General features: G+C 43.8%; 1 protein-coding gene across 1 annotated transcript in view; it reads left to right on the top strand.

Annotated features, from left to right (window-relative positions):
• Window positions 1-708: 708 nt before the first annotated feature.
• LOC149431640 (zona pellucida sperm-binding protein 4-like) overlaps window positions 709-15,407 on the top strand; it is a 59,627-nt gene continuing 44,928 nt past the window's right edge. The window contains exons 1-5 of the mRNA XM_089665438.1: window positions 709-819; window positions 8,224-8,857; window positions 11,231-11,374; window positions 14,387-14,562; window positions 14,641-14,738. Of these exons, the coding sequence (XP_089521564.1) occupies window positions 709-819; window positions 8,224-8,857; window positions 11,231-11,374; window positions 14,387-14,562; window positions 14,641-14,738 (1,163 nt within the window). The remainder of the gene's footprint in view (window positions 820-8,223; window positions 8,858-11,230; window positions 11,375-14,386; window positions 14,563-14,640; window positions 14,739-15,407) is intronic.

The raw sequence follows: 15,407 nt of genomic DNA, 5'->3' as shown, positions 1-15,407 counted from the left end.
TTAAACTTTACTTTGTCCCTTCAGTGTTCTGTTTATATATTTTGTAACCAGGGCTGCTGTTAGAAACCACAGTGCCCCATACAGCCAACCTGACAGAACCCCCCTTAAAAAAAACTGTGTACTTCGGTTATGAATGAACGCAATGAGTGATTGCTACTGATAATTCGTGTTAAATCACGAAAGGAAGGGGCTGCAAAATGTGACGCATTTACCTGACCTTTCCCACACACTCCATCCTGAAGCATCCTATTGTGTGCTTTCAGCTGCCAGTGGGAAGGCGAGGAGGAAATCCGGCAGCAGTTGGGGGGGGGGGGCCTGGGCAGTAGGCGGAAATGTATGGTGCACAGGCAGGGTGATGGGGGTGGGGGGACAATTATAGGAACAGATTCCCTGAATGACTCCGCAGCAGCTGAAAGCCAGTGGGAATGAGAGAAGCCAGCTTTCAGCTGCTGCAGAGAGACAAGCAGGGGATCGGTTCCAGTAATTGCTCCACACAGTGCTGATCACCCTCCCTGTCCACATCCAATCCATTCAGCTGCCTGTGCCCTGCTGCTGGCCTAGGCTTTGTACAGGACTGGTGGTATCCCCTTATCCATGGCCTTGTTTGTAACTGCCAACTAACCACTAATGTGGCTCTGGCAAACCTTATTTCAGTGTCGTGTTTTTTTTTTTTTTTTTTTTTTTTTTTTTCCCCCAGATGAATTCGGAATGGCGTATGACATTGATGGATGTATTTCAAAATGCGTCTTCTCAGCTAAGAAGCCAAATGGTGAAAACATCTTCTTTGTGTCTTACAACATCTGTATTTCATTTCAAGAGGTCAGTATATTTTAATTGTGGAAAAATAAACAAAAAAGCTTCCTAGTGCCAAAACAGAAGAAAAAAAAAAGCCGGACTTTAAGTACAGCAAAATATTGGATTCTGTGGGCACAGTAAAATACATACAGCCATTTATTGACATAAGAGTAATCTATTCTTTATAGGATCCATAGTACAAACATATCCATAAAAAGGGACCAAGAATTATGAACAAAATGCCTCCCTCGCATATATGTTGATCACTAAGCACATACAGTACAGGTGAAAGTCGAAAAATTTGAATATCGTGCAAAAGTTAATTTATTTCCGTAATGCAACTTAAAAGGTGAAACTAATATGAGATACTCATTACATGTAAAGCAAGATAGTTCAAGCCGTGATTTGTCATAATTGTGATGATTATGACTTACAGCTCTTGAAACCCCAAATCCACAATCTCAGAAAATTAGAATATTACATGCAATCAATAAAACAAGGATTGTACATAGAACAATATCGGACCTCTGAAAAGTATAAGCATGCATATGTACTCAGTACTTGGTTTGGGCCCCTTTTGCAGCAATTACTGCCTCAATGCAGCGCGGCATGGAAGCTATCAGCCTGTGGCACTGCTGAGGGGTTATGGAAGACCAGGATGCTTCAATAGCGGCCATCAGCTCTTCTGCATTGTTTGGTCTCATGTCTCTCATCTTTCTCTTGGCAATGCCCCATAGATTCTCTATGGGGTTCAGGTCAGATGAGTTTGCTGGCCAATCAAGCACCATAATCCCACGGTCATTGAACCAGGTTTTGGTGCTTTTGGCAGTGTGGGCAGGTGCCAAGTCCTGCTGGAAAATGAAGTCCGCATCCCCATAAAGCTCGTCTGTGGAAGGAAGCATGAAGTGCTCCAAAATCTCCTGGTAGACTGCTGCGTTGACCCTGGACTTAATGAAGCACAGTGGACCAACACCAGCAGATGACATGGCTCCCCAAATCAATTCACACTGGACTTCAAGCATCTTGCAGTGTGTGCCTCTCCATTCTTCCTCCATACTCTGGGTCCTTGGTTTCCAAATGAGATGCAAAAGTTGCTCTCATCAGAAAAGAGGACTTTGGACCACTGAGCACCAGACCAGGTCTGTTTTTCTTTAGCCCAGGTAAGACGCTTCTGACGTTGTTTGTTGTTCAGGAGCGGCTTGACAAGAGGGATATGACATTTGAAGCCCATGTCCAGGATACGTCTGTATGTGGTGGGTCTTGATGCACTGGCTCCAGCCTCAGTCCACTCCTTGTGAAAGTCCCCAACACTTTTGAATGGCCTTTTCCTGGCAATCCTCTCCAGGCTGCGGTCATCCCTGATGCTTGTGCACCTTTTTCTTCCACACTTTTCCCTTCCACATAACTTTCTATTAATGTGCTTTGATACAGCACTTTGGGAACATCCAACTTCTTTTGCAATTACCTTTTTGAGGCTTTCCCTCCTTATGGAGGATGGAGGGTGTATATAGTATGGTTATTGTATGCTTTGTTTATGTGCGTTTATTAGCTGACTTTCAGTCTTTTTGTCGAGTGGTGGTGACAACGTTTGTTGTCTTGGGGCGGGCATATACGCCTGCCCGCTGTCCCCTATGGGATTGTGATATTGGAGCGACTGGTTTGTGTCCCTTGGACTCTCTGGGGGAGTCAGCTGCTGCTCTATTGGTGCGCCTGCGCTCCTGGCTTTCAGCACATGCACCTCATTCTCGTGACGCGGCGTGCAGCTGACCATGTGCATCTTGGTTCCGAGCCACGGCTCTCACGAGGCCTCCATTGTTTGGCATGGTGAGGGTATCCAGTGATGTGTGGCCTTTTTGCTTCTGGCAGGTACTATTCCGGGTTATTGCACTTGGTTCCATTAATGTGGGTTGTCAGTCATATGTATACACTGGTCTTTTACAGTTATTGTCCTTATAGGGGATGCCTAAGAGGGATGTGCAAATTTGCTATGTCTTTTTGAACGGATTCCATACAAAGATGAAGTACTCTAATATACATTGGCCTTGTTTTTCTTTCTTTCTTTTTCTTTAGGCTAGTTACTTAGTTTTAAACATTTTTTGGTATTCTAGGCAATACACCTCGATTGGCTATTACTAAATCATTGGCTGGTTTTATCTTGTCATTTCATTTGGCTCCTATACTGTACAGTTGTACCTGGGACCCCAGCTTGTTTGTGTGCCGCCTGCATGCTAGCCTTTATCTCTGGCGAATTTATGCAGGTGGGTTTTTCGTTCCCTTTTGATATGGCAAGCACACCATCCCTAATTACTCTATCCCACTAATATATGGTTGTTTTGCAGGCCTATTCATGTCTCAGCAATCCCCCAGCTGTGATTTTTCTCCATTTTTGTGGGTATAGGACTCTGATGTCCCTGCTGGAAGTAGACAGCTTAGAGAATTTGAGTACTGGCCATCTTAAACCATATTGTTTTTATTGATACAACTTTGGGATGTTCATGTTACCTGCTGGTGGAGTCATGTATTTACCATTGCAGGATCTTTTTCATACTAAATTTGGCCTTTGAGCCTGTTTTTGGTTCGCCTCGCACTCTAGCCCCCTTGCCGCTGATCCACCTTCTCCATGTAAGCCTAGCTTAATTTAACATGTATGTATTATATGTATTTCTGTGTGATTTGTCTGCATACTTAATTTGCTTTTTTTTTATATGCATTAGCATCATTCTCCCTGACATTCAAGTTACAGTCCTGAAGAAGCCAAATGCACCAGAGAAAAGCTTTGTCCGGTTTTTGATCTTTGTATATTGCAGTCAGTGTAATTATGTGCTTGGTGATCAACATATATGCAAGGGAGGCATTTTGTTCATAATTCTTGGCCCCTTTTTGGGGGTATGTTAGACTATGGGTCCTATAAAGAATAGATTACTCTTTTATGTCAAATGGTTGTATGTATTTTACTGTGTGGTCTTACTGTGCCCAAAGAATGCAATATTTTGCTGTACTTAGAATCCAGCTTTTTTTTTTTTTTTACTTTTTAATTGTAATGTATCAGGAAGAGCTTGAGAACACAAATCTGGGTAGGAACATCTAAAATTTCCTGGTGGACCGGAACATAAATAAAAATATTGTCAGGGAGCTATCAGAGTATCTAGGACATGAAGAAAGAGACATACCAGCTTCTCCATTTCTTTTACATAGTAAAATCTAAGCTGTCAAAAGCCACATGCAATTAGTTAATGTGTTTTCCAGTTTTAGCCTGAGTGGTTATCTTTCAGGTATTAGCATCTCCCATCCATCCACCTTATGACCACTGTGGGGAAATCTATTCAGACAATCTCCTTCTCAGAACCTGTCCTCACTCCTCCAGATGCCTTCACCCTACTGCAGGGTGACCCAAAGAAACAAGGAGCACAAAAGCTTTTAGCCTGTATTGCACTGCTGAGTGACTGCAGGTGTTAATCCTTTTTCTTGCTACACCCATGGCGGTCCCACCTTTACCGCCTCAGCCCATTGTGGCTTCATGGATCCCAGGCTCCTCTTCCTTTTTTTATACTGTAGATTGCACACACTGAACCCACATTTGTTCAATACTGAGCACTACTGGATTCAGGGAAAAAGTAATATAAATAGTTATCCAACCCTCCCACTCACACTATTTTGGTGCTTACTGGTAATACTCAGCACTTTCCTGCACATATTGCCCACTGTCGCTCCTTTGGCAGTCCTCTCCTGCATGTGCAGCCCATCCTGCTCTCCATACACCTCTCCTGCACGTGCTTCCTGCTGTCACTACCTCCACCCTATTCTCCTTCACGTAATGCACACTAAAATCACTATTCTATAGTTTAATTTTAGAGAATTGAGCACCTAATGTTTACTTAATCATTAATTTATGCCAAATTTGGGCTCCTGTTTGTGTACCTGATTCTGTGTTTAGTGCTTAAAGCCAAAATAGATGGCTTCCATGTTTATTTCATGACATGATTCCACCACTGTTAAGCTTTACTTTGGAAAATGTGAATTGCCTGGCTATTCTCACCCACTGGCTTGAGCAAATTGACTCATTGATGGGCGCTAGCATGCAGAGTCCTGCCCTGATGGGCGCTAGCATGCAGAGTCCTGCCCTGATGGGCGCTAGCATGCAGAGTCCTGCCCTGATGGGCGCTAGCATGCAGAGTCCTGCCCTGATGGGCGCTAGCATGCAGAGTCCTGCCCTGATGGGCGCTAGCATGCAGAGTCCTGCCCTGATGGGCGCTAGCATGCAGAGTCCTGCCCTGATGGGCGCTAGCATGCAGAGTCCTGCCCTGATGGGCGCTAGCATGCAGAGTCCTGCCCTGATGGGCGCTAGCATGCAGAGTCCTGCCCTGATGGGCGCTAGCATGCAGAGTCCTGCCCTGATGGGCGCTAGCATGCAGAGTCCTGCCCTGATGGGCGCTAGCATGCAGAGTCCTGCCCTGATGGGCGCTAGCATGCAGAGTCCTGCCCTGATGGGCGCTAGCATGCAGAGTCCTGCCCTGATGGGCGCTAGCATGCAGAGTCCTGCCCTGATGGGCGCTAGCATGCAGAGTCCTGCCCTGATGGGCGCTAGCATGCAGAGTCCTGCCCTGATGGGCGCTAGCATGCAGAGTCCTGCCCTGATGGGCGCTAGCATGCAGAGTCCTGCCCTGATGGGCGCTAGCATGCAGAGTCCTGCCCTGATGGGCGCTAGCATGCAGAGTCCTGCCCTTTCTTTAACCTTGTTAATGTAAATACTAGTTTCAGTCAGTAACACTAAATTGTTGCTGCTTGTGAGCAGGGGTAGAGGCCACTTGTCAGTCCTCTGTTGGACTACAAAATGTAGGAAGACCAAGATCTACCCTGGGGTGGGTTCATGTGGGCTATGCTAGGCATCGGGGATGGGGCTCACTCGCTCTGCCCATGGGATACCTTTTTGCTGTGTAGTGCTCATCAATGTCCCGGCACAAGGCGGTGACAAATTTTATGGAGATTCAACCTTAAGGCTGCCCTCCAACTTGGAGATGACCATACACTGTGTGCCCTAACAAAATAAACTGGACTCCAGTTAACACTCTGGTCCCATGCCAATGCACACCTTGACTGTAACTTCTGCATATAAGGGCTACACTGAGCCTATGACCACTCTCAGTCCAGCTTATCTGTCACCTCTCTCCTAATGACATAATGGGGTCCTGTTGCGCATTTAGCGGAGACCACATGCATGCACTTTAATGCGCTTTAATTCTTCCTCTTCTTTACCTAGTATCCAGGCTGAGAACCTCTGCGGAGCAGATCTGCTCCAGTTGCTATAGGAGACAGACCAGTTGGGGAGGGAGCCCCAGAAACAACCTCCGCCCTTGCTAGAGGACACACCACCTATCACAGATACCACGCTTCATGTCAGGCTACTTGTTCTGGTCATTAGGCTTTCCTTGTGGAAACTACTTGCTAACCATGTTAACTCCTGCAGTGCTGTCTTCATACCCCAATGTGCTTTAAAGTTTTACTAAACCCAGGACCCTGCATTCACGATCTGTTCTCCCAAAGTACACAACATGGAAATGTAATTACTTTAAATATAAACTGCTAAATACCTGTTCGCTTCAGTGGTATATAGCAATCTTGTGACTTCTATCAGTGTCCAGCACAGCACTGGTTAAATCTGACTTTTCATTCTCTGATTAATTATCCTATGAGGCTGCATAACCCCTGACCCTCTGTCTGGATAGCGCTAATTGGCCCTGTGCTGATCACATGCACTCTTCCAAGAAAATAGAAAAAAACTCTAGCCATACACACAACTAAGCATGTGCAGCTTGCCCTCAAGGCTCTGTTCTATCAGGAGATATACTGGGGACCATAGAAGGGGAGGATCAGAGAAGACTGGATCAAACAGCCTTTTTATACAATGCAGATTAACCTCTTAGGTTCCACAGTGAGTATAACAAGCACGCTTTACTGCATACACAGACTAATTTTACTGTTGTGGGTTTAGTAACCGTTTAACTGGCCCAAGCTGTAGAAGGCTATGTGTAGAGTGATGGTTACTTTCATTCACCCCTTTAAATGACTTCAGACCAGGCATTAAAATGTTTCAAAGCTTTATTGATAAACTCAGCAATATAGTTTGACAAGAACAAAGTCTTTCCTTAACTGAACCTAACAAGTGAGGCTGCCCCAGCATGCCTGCACAGGTAAGGGTCCATTTTTGGCAGGCCATTGTGGCAGTATACAAATTCTGGCGTCTTCAGCGGCTGACTTAGTCAAGGCAGAAAACAGGCCAGCCCTGAACATACGGTGACCCCAGGATCTGGACCCCTGTCTTTTTATAATGCCACAGGATCAGTGGGTCGGACCCAGAATGCCAAGACCAAGAAATCCTGGGATCTGCAGCTACAAGAATTATCCCTTTCGCTAGGGCAGCTATACTAGCTGACTACAGTAGGCAACCTGCCTACATGCTAGTGGATCATAACGGTCAAGTAATTGACATTTGCAAAGGGAGCCTGCAATGCATTCCCTGTATTTCTATCATGACTGATCTGCTTGTAAGGCCAGTAATCATAGCAAGTGAAATTGAAAGGACCAAATTTTAGTCAAGTTCAGCTCATAAATTTAATACTCCTTGCTCTAGAATAAAGTACTTGTACAATGGCTACCTACATAGGATGTATAGGGGAATGACATGTCACATGAGCACATTTGCCATGCTGGTGATGGATAACCAGGTGGTTAATGGCAATGTAAATGCAGTCCTTTCAATGGTTATCTAGGTCTAAACCAGCTTATGAACTTGGAACCTCCATGGTGGAAATTTTTAAATGCTCTTGTAGGTCCAAGGTTTGTTTTCTGGCACTTGTAAAATGCTTAAAGCCCAGCTCTGGAAAAAGTAAATTCTTCCCTGCAGTGGGGCTGTGTCTGCCCTGCTAGGGATAACTTGTTTAGTCTATTTACATGATCTTTGGCAAATGGCCTACCCTACACTCCAGCAGTGGACTGTCCCTCGGTGTCTTCGCTTCCAATGCAGAGCTATAGTTCCTTCATCAGTTTTGTTGATGGAGGACCCTAGACCTCCAGGCTGTAGGGACTGGTCCAGCAGTGCAGAGAAGCCTGTGGAAGCAGAGAATTAAACAGTTTTTCTTGGTCCCCTAGGCATAAACAAGTAGTCACCCCTTGCAGTGCAGGAGCAGCCTCACTGCAGAGGAGGACTTCATTTTTCTTGGTGTTCATCTTTAAGTAATCTGATGTGCTTATCACTTTTTTTTTTTTTTTTTCCCATATGTGAAATGAGTTGGTGCCCTGCTATTGCAGTCAGTATCCTTCCTGACCGAGTGTCATTGGATATTAGAGAAGTTGCATAGAGTAGACTGATTTTTTTTTTTTTTTTTTAATGGAAGTCTACTTTAAAAAAAAAACTTCCTTTTTTCCTGGTAGGAGTCGTCATGGAACCTCCGTGTGCGCTTGGTTGGCAGTAAGAAAACAGAGGACATAGACATTGTTTGCCTCAAGTCAAAACAAAAGAAACCTCGAGTGGTTACACACAAGCCAAAGAGTACCAGAGTTCCTCGGGTGATTACTGTGCCCACATGGACAATGCCACTCAACAGTACTTTCACCAAAGTTTTGCTGACAAATGAAACATTAGCAACTAAAACCAGTTTTGTTCAGGGTGAAGTCCAAGATCAAGAACCAACAACTCCTCCTCCTGGCAAAGTCCCTGGAACAAAGGAGCCTGCTGTGACCCCTGAAATAAAGCCTGCTGTGACCCCTGAAATAAAGCCTGCTGTGACCCCTGAAATAAAGCCTGCTGTGACCCCTGAAATAAAGCCTGCTGTGACCCCTGAAATAAAGCCTGCTGTGACCCCTGAAATAAAGCCTGCTGTGACCCCTGAAATAAAGCCTGCTGTGACCCCTCCAATAAAGCCTGCTGTGACCCCTCCAATAAAGCCTGCTGTGACCCCTCCAATAAAGCCTGCTGTGACCCCTCCAATAAAGCCTGCTGTGACCTCCACAAGTCCTCTCCCTATTGTTGACCGTCAAACTACAAGTAGACCACAAACCTATCCAGGTGAGGTCAGTATGGTTGTGTCAGAGAAGGATGTAATTTTAGTTTTTTTGCATTTGTCATTTTAGTAAACTAAAAGCAGTGCTTGTGCAAAACTGAGGTTTCCATTTTTACTGGTAGGTTGAATTACTAGGTCTCCCTACGGGGTGTAGTGTATGATGATCATGTAGTTTTAATGTGGTTGTAAACCTCTGACATGAAATATGAACAAAGCATATCCCTCTGTAGTGTCCCAATCCAGGGCACTAAGTTACTTCTGACAAGTTTTCATGGCACCAAGAGATAAAAAGGTGAGAGGTAGCTCCAGCACACATCCTATGATTGACTGCCTCAGCTCTGTTCCTGTATGCTGTGTAGAGGGAGGTGTACCTTTTCTCCAATCACCTCATCACTTCTTGCTTAGCTCTGCAGAATGTAACTTCAGCTTCCAGCCCCCTGCTTTCTGAAAGCTCAGACAAGCTGTATACATTCTGGACTTTGGCTGTAGAGGAGAGGGCTGCAATTAGGTAAAACTTGTGTAAGATTTGTTTTAGGCTAGTCATTTCACTGGGTATATGTAAGGGTTTTACATCCACTGTAATTATCACTGTACAGTTAGGTCTGTATATATTTGGACACAGGCACAATTTTTTTTTTCCAGGTATTTACCAAACATATTCAAGCTATAGTTATATAATGGATATGAGCTGAACGTGTACACTCAGGTTTAATTTGAGGGTATGTACATTCAAATTGGTTGAAGGGTTTAGGAATTACAGCTCTTAAGAGTAGCCATCCCCCCTTTTTGAAGGGACCAAAAGTAATTGGACAATTGAATGAAAAACTGTTTCATGGCCAGGTGTGGGCTACTTCTTCATTTCTTCATCAATTAAGCAGGTAAAATGTCTGGAGTTGATTTTAAGTGTGGTATTTGCATTTGGCATCTATTGCTGTGAACCTACATCATGTGTTCAAAGGAGCTGTCCATGCAAGTGAAACAGGCCATTGTAAGGCTTCAAAAACGAAACCAAGCCATCAGAGAGAAACATTAGGAGTGGCCAAATCAACAGTTTGGTACATTCTAAGGAAAGAACACACTGGTCAGCTACGCAACATAAAAAGGCATGGACTTCCACAGAAAACCGTAGTGGATGTTTGCAGGAGCCTCTCTATGGTAAAAAAAAAACACATTCACAACATCCAGGTAAGTGCAGGATAGGATCCAGGAGGTGGGCGTATCATTGTCAGTCTACAATCAAGAGAAGACTTCATGAGAGCAAATACAGAGGGTTCACCACAAGGTGCAAAACCATTCATAAGCCTGAAGCATAGAAAACCAGATTAAACTTTGCCAAAAAAAAATCTAAAACAGCCAGACCAGTTCTGAAATGTCATTCTTTGGACAGATGAAACTAAGATTAATCTGTACCAGAATGACTGGAAGAAAGTGTGAAGGCTTGGAACAGCTCATGATCCAAACATACGTCATCATCTGTAAACCATGGTGGAAGCAGTGTGATGACATGGGCATGCATGGCTTATAGTAGCACTGGGTCATTGGTGTTTATTGATTATGTGACAGAAGACAGAAGCAGCCAGATGAATTCTGCAGTGTTTAGAGTTATACTGTAAGCCCAGATTCAGTCAAATGCAGCAAAGTTGATTGGACAGTGCTTCACAGTACAGATGGACAATGATCCAAAACACATTGCAAAAGTGACCCAGGGGCTTTTGACGGAAAAGTGGAATATTCTGCAATGGCCGAGTCAGTTGCTTGATCTCAACCCAATTGAGCATGCCTTTCACTTACTGAAGGCAAAAATAAAGGCAGAAAGTCCCACAAACAAAGAACTAAAGTCAGCTGCAGTTAGTCTGGCGAAGCATCAGAATGGAGGAACCCAGTCTTTGGTAATGTCCATGGGTTCCATACTTCAGGCAGTTAATGCCAGTAAAGGATTTTCAACAAAATATTAAAAATGAACATTTATGATTATATTCATTTGTCCAATTACATTTGAGTCCCTGAAAATGGAGGGACTGTGTGTATAAAAATGGTTGCAGTTCCTAAAATTTTTACTTATTTATGTTCCTTGAATTAAAGCTGAAAGTCTGCACTTCAAATTCATTTGGATTGTTTTGTTTTACTTATTCTGGTGGCATACAGAGCCAACAGTATGAAAATTGTCTGTGTCCAAATATATATGGACTTAGCTGTATGGCTGTTATGGCTCAACTCTAACAAAAGCTTAACTCTCCTATTTTTTTTTTGTAATACCCTTGTATATCACATGTGTCTTGACGCGTGAGAAGCCATTGGTTAGTGAAATGTGTTGCTATCTTCCCAGAACTAACACTTTTTTGGTGGTTTGACCCTTTAATATCTTGTTCCTTTAATAGATGTCCTAAATGAATCGCAGTGCATTGTTCCAAATGAAAGGGTCCCGTGTTTGGATTCTAGTGCTTCCCGTGACACATGCTTGCATTACCGCTGTTGTTATGATCCTGAAGATTCCATCACGCCTTGCTACTATGGACATACAGGTGAGGTTTCCGAATGTAACATTGGCATTCTACTAAAGGTCCTTACCCAATTGAACCTTTTTTTTTTTTTTTTTTTTTTTCCCTGTAATGCATTCAGGCTGCATATACAGTAATCAATATGCTGCAGCAGGTATTAAAAAGCACTGTTCTCACACACAAGTAGCAGCCCAAGTCTCCAATGGTCAGACTTCAGCGGTACAATATACATTTTGCTCTAATAAACGGTGCTCCAGCTCCCTGAGTGACACTATTGATTGAAGCATTGTTCAGGTGATGTGTTGGACTGTTGCAGACCCAGATCGCTTGTGTGTTGGGCATTCAAGGGTGCTGCTAGCACAGGGGAGCATTTTTGCTGCAGCACTAAAGAGCAGCGTACCTATTACTATGTGTAACCTTACTCCATTACAATAGAAAAGTTTCAGTTGAACTTTAAATATATCTACAGTACACTCAAGAACAAAAACTCAGTCGTAGCTTACCGTGTGTGTGTGTGTGTGTGTGTGTGTGTGTGTGTGTGTGTGTGTGTGTTGTAATCTTGCACCTGTCTCACTTTCTGTTCTTGAATGACTATGATCCCTTGCTGTATGGTATCTATGGAGGAGCAATGCTGTCTCCCTAGCCTTAATTAGGACTGCAAACTCCACTGCAACGTACTTTTATTTCATGGAGGGGATCACATGTTATATTTATTGCAGGTTCTTGTATAGCACCATCAATTTACGCAGCGCTGTAAACCTATATTGTACATTCACATTAGACCCTGCCCTCAAAGTGCTTAAAATATGATCCCTAACTTGCATTCATACATATAATAGGGCCAGTTTAGACAGAAGCCAATTAACCTACCTGGAGTGTGGTAGAGTACCCGGAGGAAACCCAGGAACGCACAGGGAGGACATGCAAACTCCAGGCAGGTAGTCTTGTGGCTGGGATTTGAACCAACAGCCCTAGTGCTGCTAGGTAGAAGTGCTAACCACTTAGCCACTGTGCTGCCCAGTGACAGAAGATGGCTGGAAAGGAAGATGCATTAGTTTTTCTGAGGCTCGTGCCTCCAAGACTAATGTTGGATGCATGCAGCAAAGCTAATTAAGTGGGCATTGAACTGGAAGACATGGTTTAATGGTGTCAGTTTGTAGCTTACCCTGGAGACCCGGAGATGCAGGTTAAAGGCCCTAAGAATTATCTAAACCCTGGCAGGGTAGGGATAGAAGCCAAATCTAAGAGCTGGGTGTATCGGCCATCATAGTTGCTTTAGAGAGATTAGTGGGCAAACTCAAACGTGTCCATGTGCATCTATCAAAGCAGCCCGTATTTTATCACATTTACTTGGGAAGTTTCTACTTTCATAAGTAAATCTACAGTTTGCTCAACAGTTTGCACACCCTAGCAGAAATTGTGAAATTTAGGCATAGAATTAGAAAATGACTGATTATGCCAAAAAAACTTAATTTAAGGATAGTTATCATTGAATCCATTTGTCATAGTTATTTGGCTCCTTTTTAAATCCTAATGAAAACAGAAAACGCCCAAATGGCCATGATCAAAAGTTTACATACCCTAAAAATTGGCCTTGGTACAGACACACAAGGTGACACAAAACTGCTTAAGATGGCAATTAAGTCGTCCCTCCCCCCCCCCCCCCCCAAATTATACTTAACTAGGTGGATACGGCATTGGCCCCCACCAGCTAGGTCATCGCTGTCTGTTCTGTCCCCCCTAGCACTCACTGGAATGCTGGGCTGTGGCTCACCAAGCGGCTGAGCCAAGTGCTGCTGGGGTGGGTGCCAACTTTTTAAGTTGGGATCTTTCTCCAGCCTGGACCGGTGGAGTGATGCCAGCAGACAGTGGGCTTCACCTCACTGTCAGCTGAAAATGGATCACAGAAGTGCAGAGCGCCCTGCACTCCTGTGATCCACAGGATAAGTACAGCCAAAAGGGCTATGGCCATACTTCTCCTTTTTTAAAGGTAAATTTTACACATCTGTGGCTTTCTAAATGACAATTTTCTGTGTAAAAATAGTCAATGGGTTTGTTAGTTCTCACATGGATGCACTGAGCAGGCTAGATAATGAGCCATGGGGAGCAGAAGAGAACTGTCAAAATTGAGTAAAAAGGTAATCAAGTTTTATAAAGATGGAAAAAACAAAGATATCCAAAGCCTTAAATATGTCAATCATTACTGTTCAATCCCTTAAGAAGTGGAAAATGTGGGGATCTCTTGATGCCAAGGTCAGGCAAACAAAGATTGCAGTCACAACTGCCAGAAGAATTGTGCAGGATAAAAAGAGAAACCCACAGGTAACCTCAAGAGAAATACAGGCTGCTCTAAAAGGCAGTTTTTTTTTTTTTTGTTTTTATTTTGTTTTTTTGGAGCACAATACAATAAGGTACAGGGAATCTTGTGAAAATTGATGGCAAAATGAATGCAGCATGTTATCAGAAAATACTGGCAGACAATTTGCATTCTTCTGCACGAAAGCTGTGCACGGGACACTCTTGGCTTTTCAAGCATGACAATGGCCCTAATCACAAGGCCAAGTTGACCCTCCAGTGGTTACAGCAGAAAACGGTGACGTTTCTGGAGTCACCATCAATCTTCTGACCTTAATATCTGGAACTCTAACCAATCCCTGGGGAGTTGTGCCCAGAAGGTGGAAAGGGCACGTAAGTAATCCTGAGCAGCAGGGGCAATATATTCTGGGTCTAGTCCTATGGAACAAGACCCCTGTATAAGAAAATATCAGTTGAGCAGATCAGTATATTACATTTTTAAATCTGTATGATATAGTCTAGATTTTCATTGAAATGGCTATGCAGATTTAAGTGGCATTTGTTCCATTACATGAGTTTTCGTTATCAAAGAAAAACTGTTTTATTTTATTTTTGAGGCAAGTGTCATAAAGCGTGCAGAGCCAGTCAGTGTTTTTTAGCAGAAGATCAGTAAATTGCCTCTCGTTGCTATTAACATGTTGCGTTATTCATCTTTAATGAAGACCCTTTTTCATCTTTCAGTGACGGCAAATTGCTCATTGGACGGGTTCTTCCAGCTGGTAATTTCTCGCTATGTCACCAACCCCCCCTTGTTGTTGACATCGATTGTTCTGGGCCTTGGGACATGTCCTTCCCCAGTTATAGTAGGCAATTTCCTGGTGATTAGAGGACCGCTTCTGGCTTGCAGCACGCCTCAGGTGAGGGGATAATTTTGTGCCTTTTAAGACATTTTGTACATAATTTTGATAGTGGTGTCAGCTGTTCTGTCTCTTCAGTTTATCCAGAGACAGCTGATTTATGAATTGTCTGTCATGGCAAAGCAAGATGTTCTGGTTTCCTCGTCAGGATCGATAACTCGAGATAGCACTCTTACGTAAGTGTGTAATTCCTTAGCCTGTTTGATATAGGTGTGATGGTCAGGTGTCTTACAGCTTGTTGGTCATGATTCCAAAGCCATGGTCATTATGATGGAGTTTGCCTCCACCCCTTGTAGCTATAACAGGATTCACTCTTCTGGGCAAGCTTTCCTTTAAAATGTTGTCTTGTCTGTAGAAATGTGGCTATTCAGGCCTGAAGCATTATTGTGGGGTTGAATACAGACTTTAGACGAGAAGACATGACTCACAATTGATGTCCCAGTTCATTGTCGAAGGGGATTGCTATTGCAAGGAATACTTGACTTGTTCCTCTATGCATGCTCCAATGTCCCAGGTAGGGATGGGCTGTATTCGACTCGAACAATGGCTGTTCGTGTCTTTGCCAAAGATATGGGGAGTTTGGGGGGATGTTTGTGCCCTGCAATGCGCTCTGGGCGCACATTGTGAACGGCCAAAGCATTGCACCTGACCACAGGTCAGGTGCAATGCTTTGGCCTATCACAGCTTGAGTTCACAGGAAGAGCCATAATTGGCCAAAGTCTTGGTGACTTTGGCCAGTCATCGCTCAGGGGCTAATTCAGCACACCACGCTATATAAGGCTGCTGTATAAGCAGCCTTAGTGTCATAGCAGCAGCCTTGTGCAATGTCATAGGAGCAAAAAAAC

This window comes from Staurois parvus, unplaced genomic scaffold (assembly GCF_062004578.1).
Source record: "Staurois parvus isolate SC_StPar_1 unplaced genomic scaffold, SC_StPar_1.0 ptg002193l, whole genome shotgun sequence".
NCBI lineage: Eukaryota > Metazoa > Chordata > Amphibia > Anura > Ranidae > Staurois > Staurois parvus.
The sequence above is the reverse complement of the archived record's forward strand: the minus strand, read 5'-3'. Positions and strand labels throughout refer to the sequence as shown.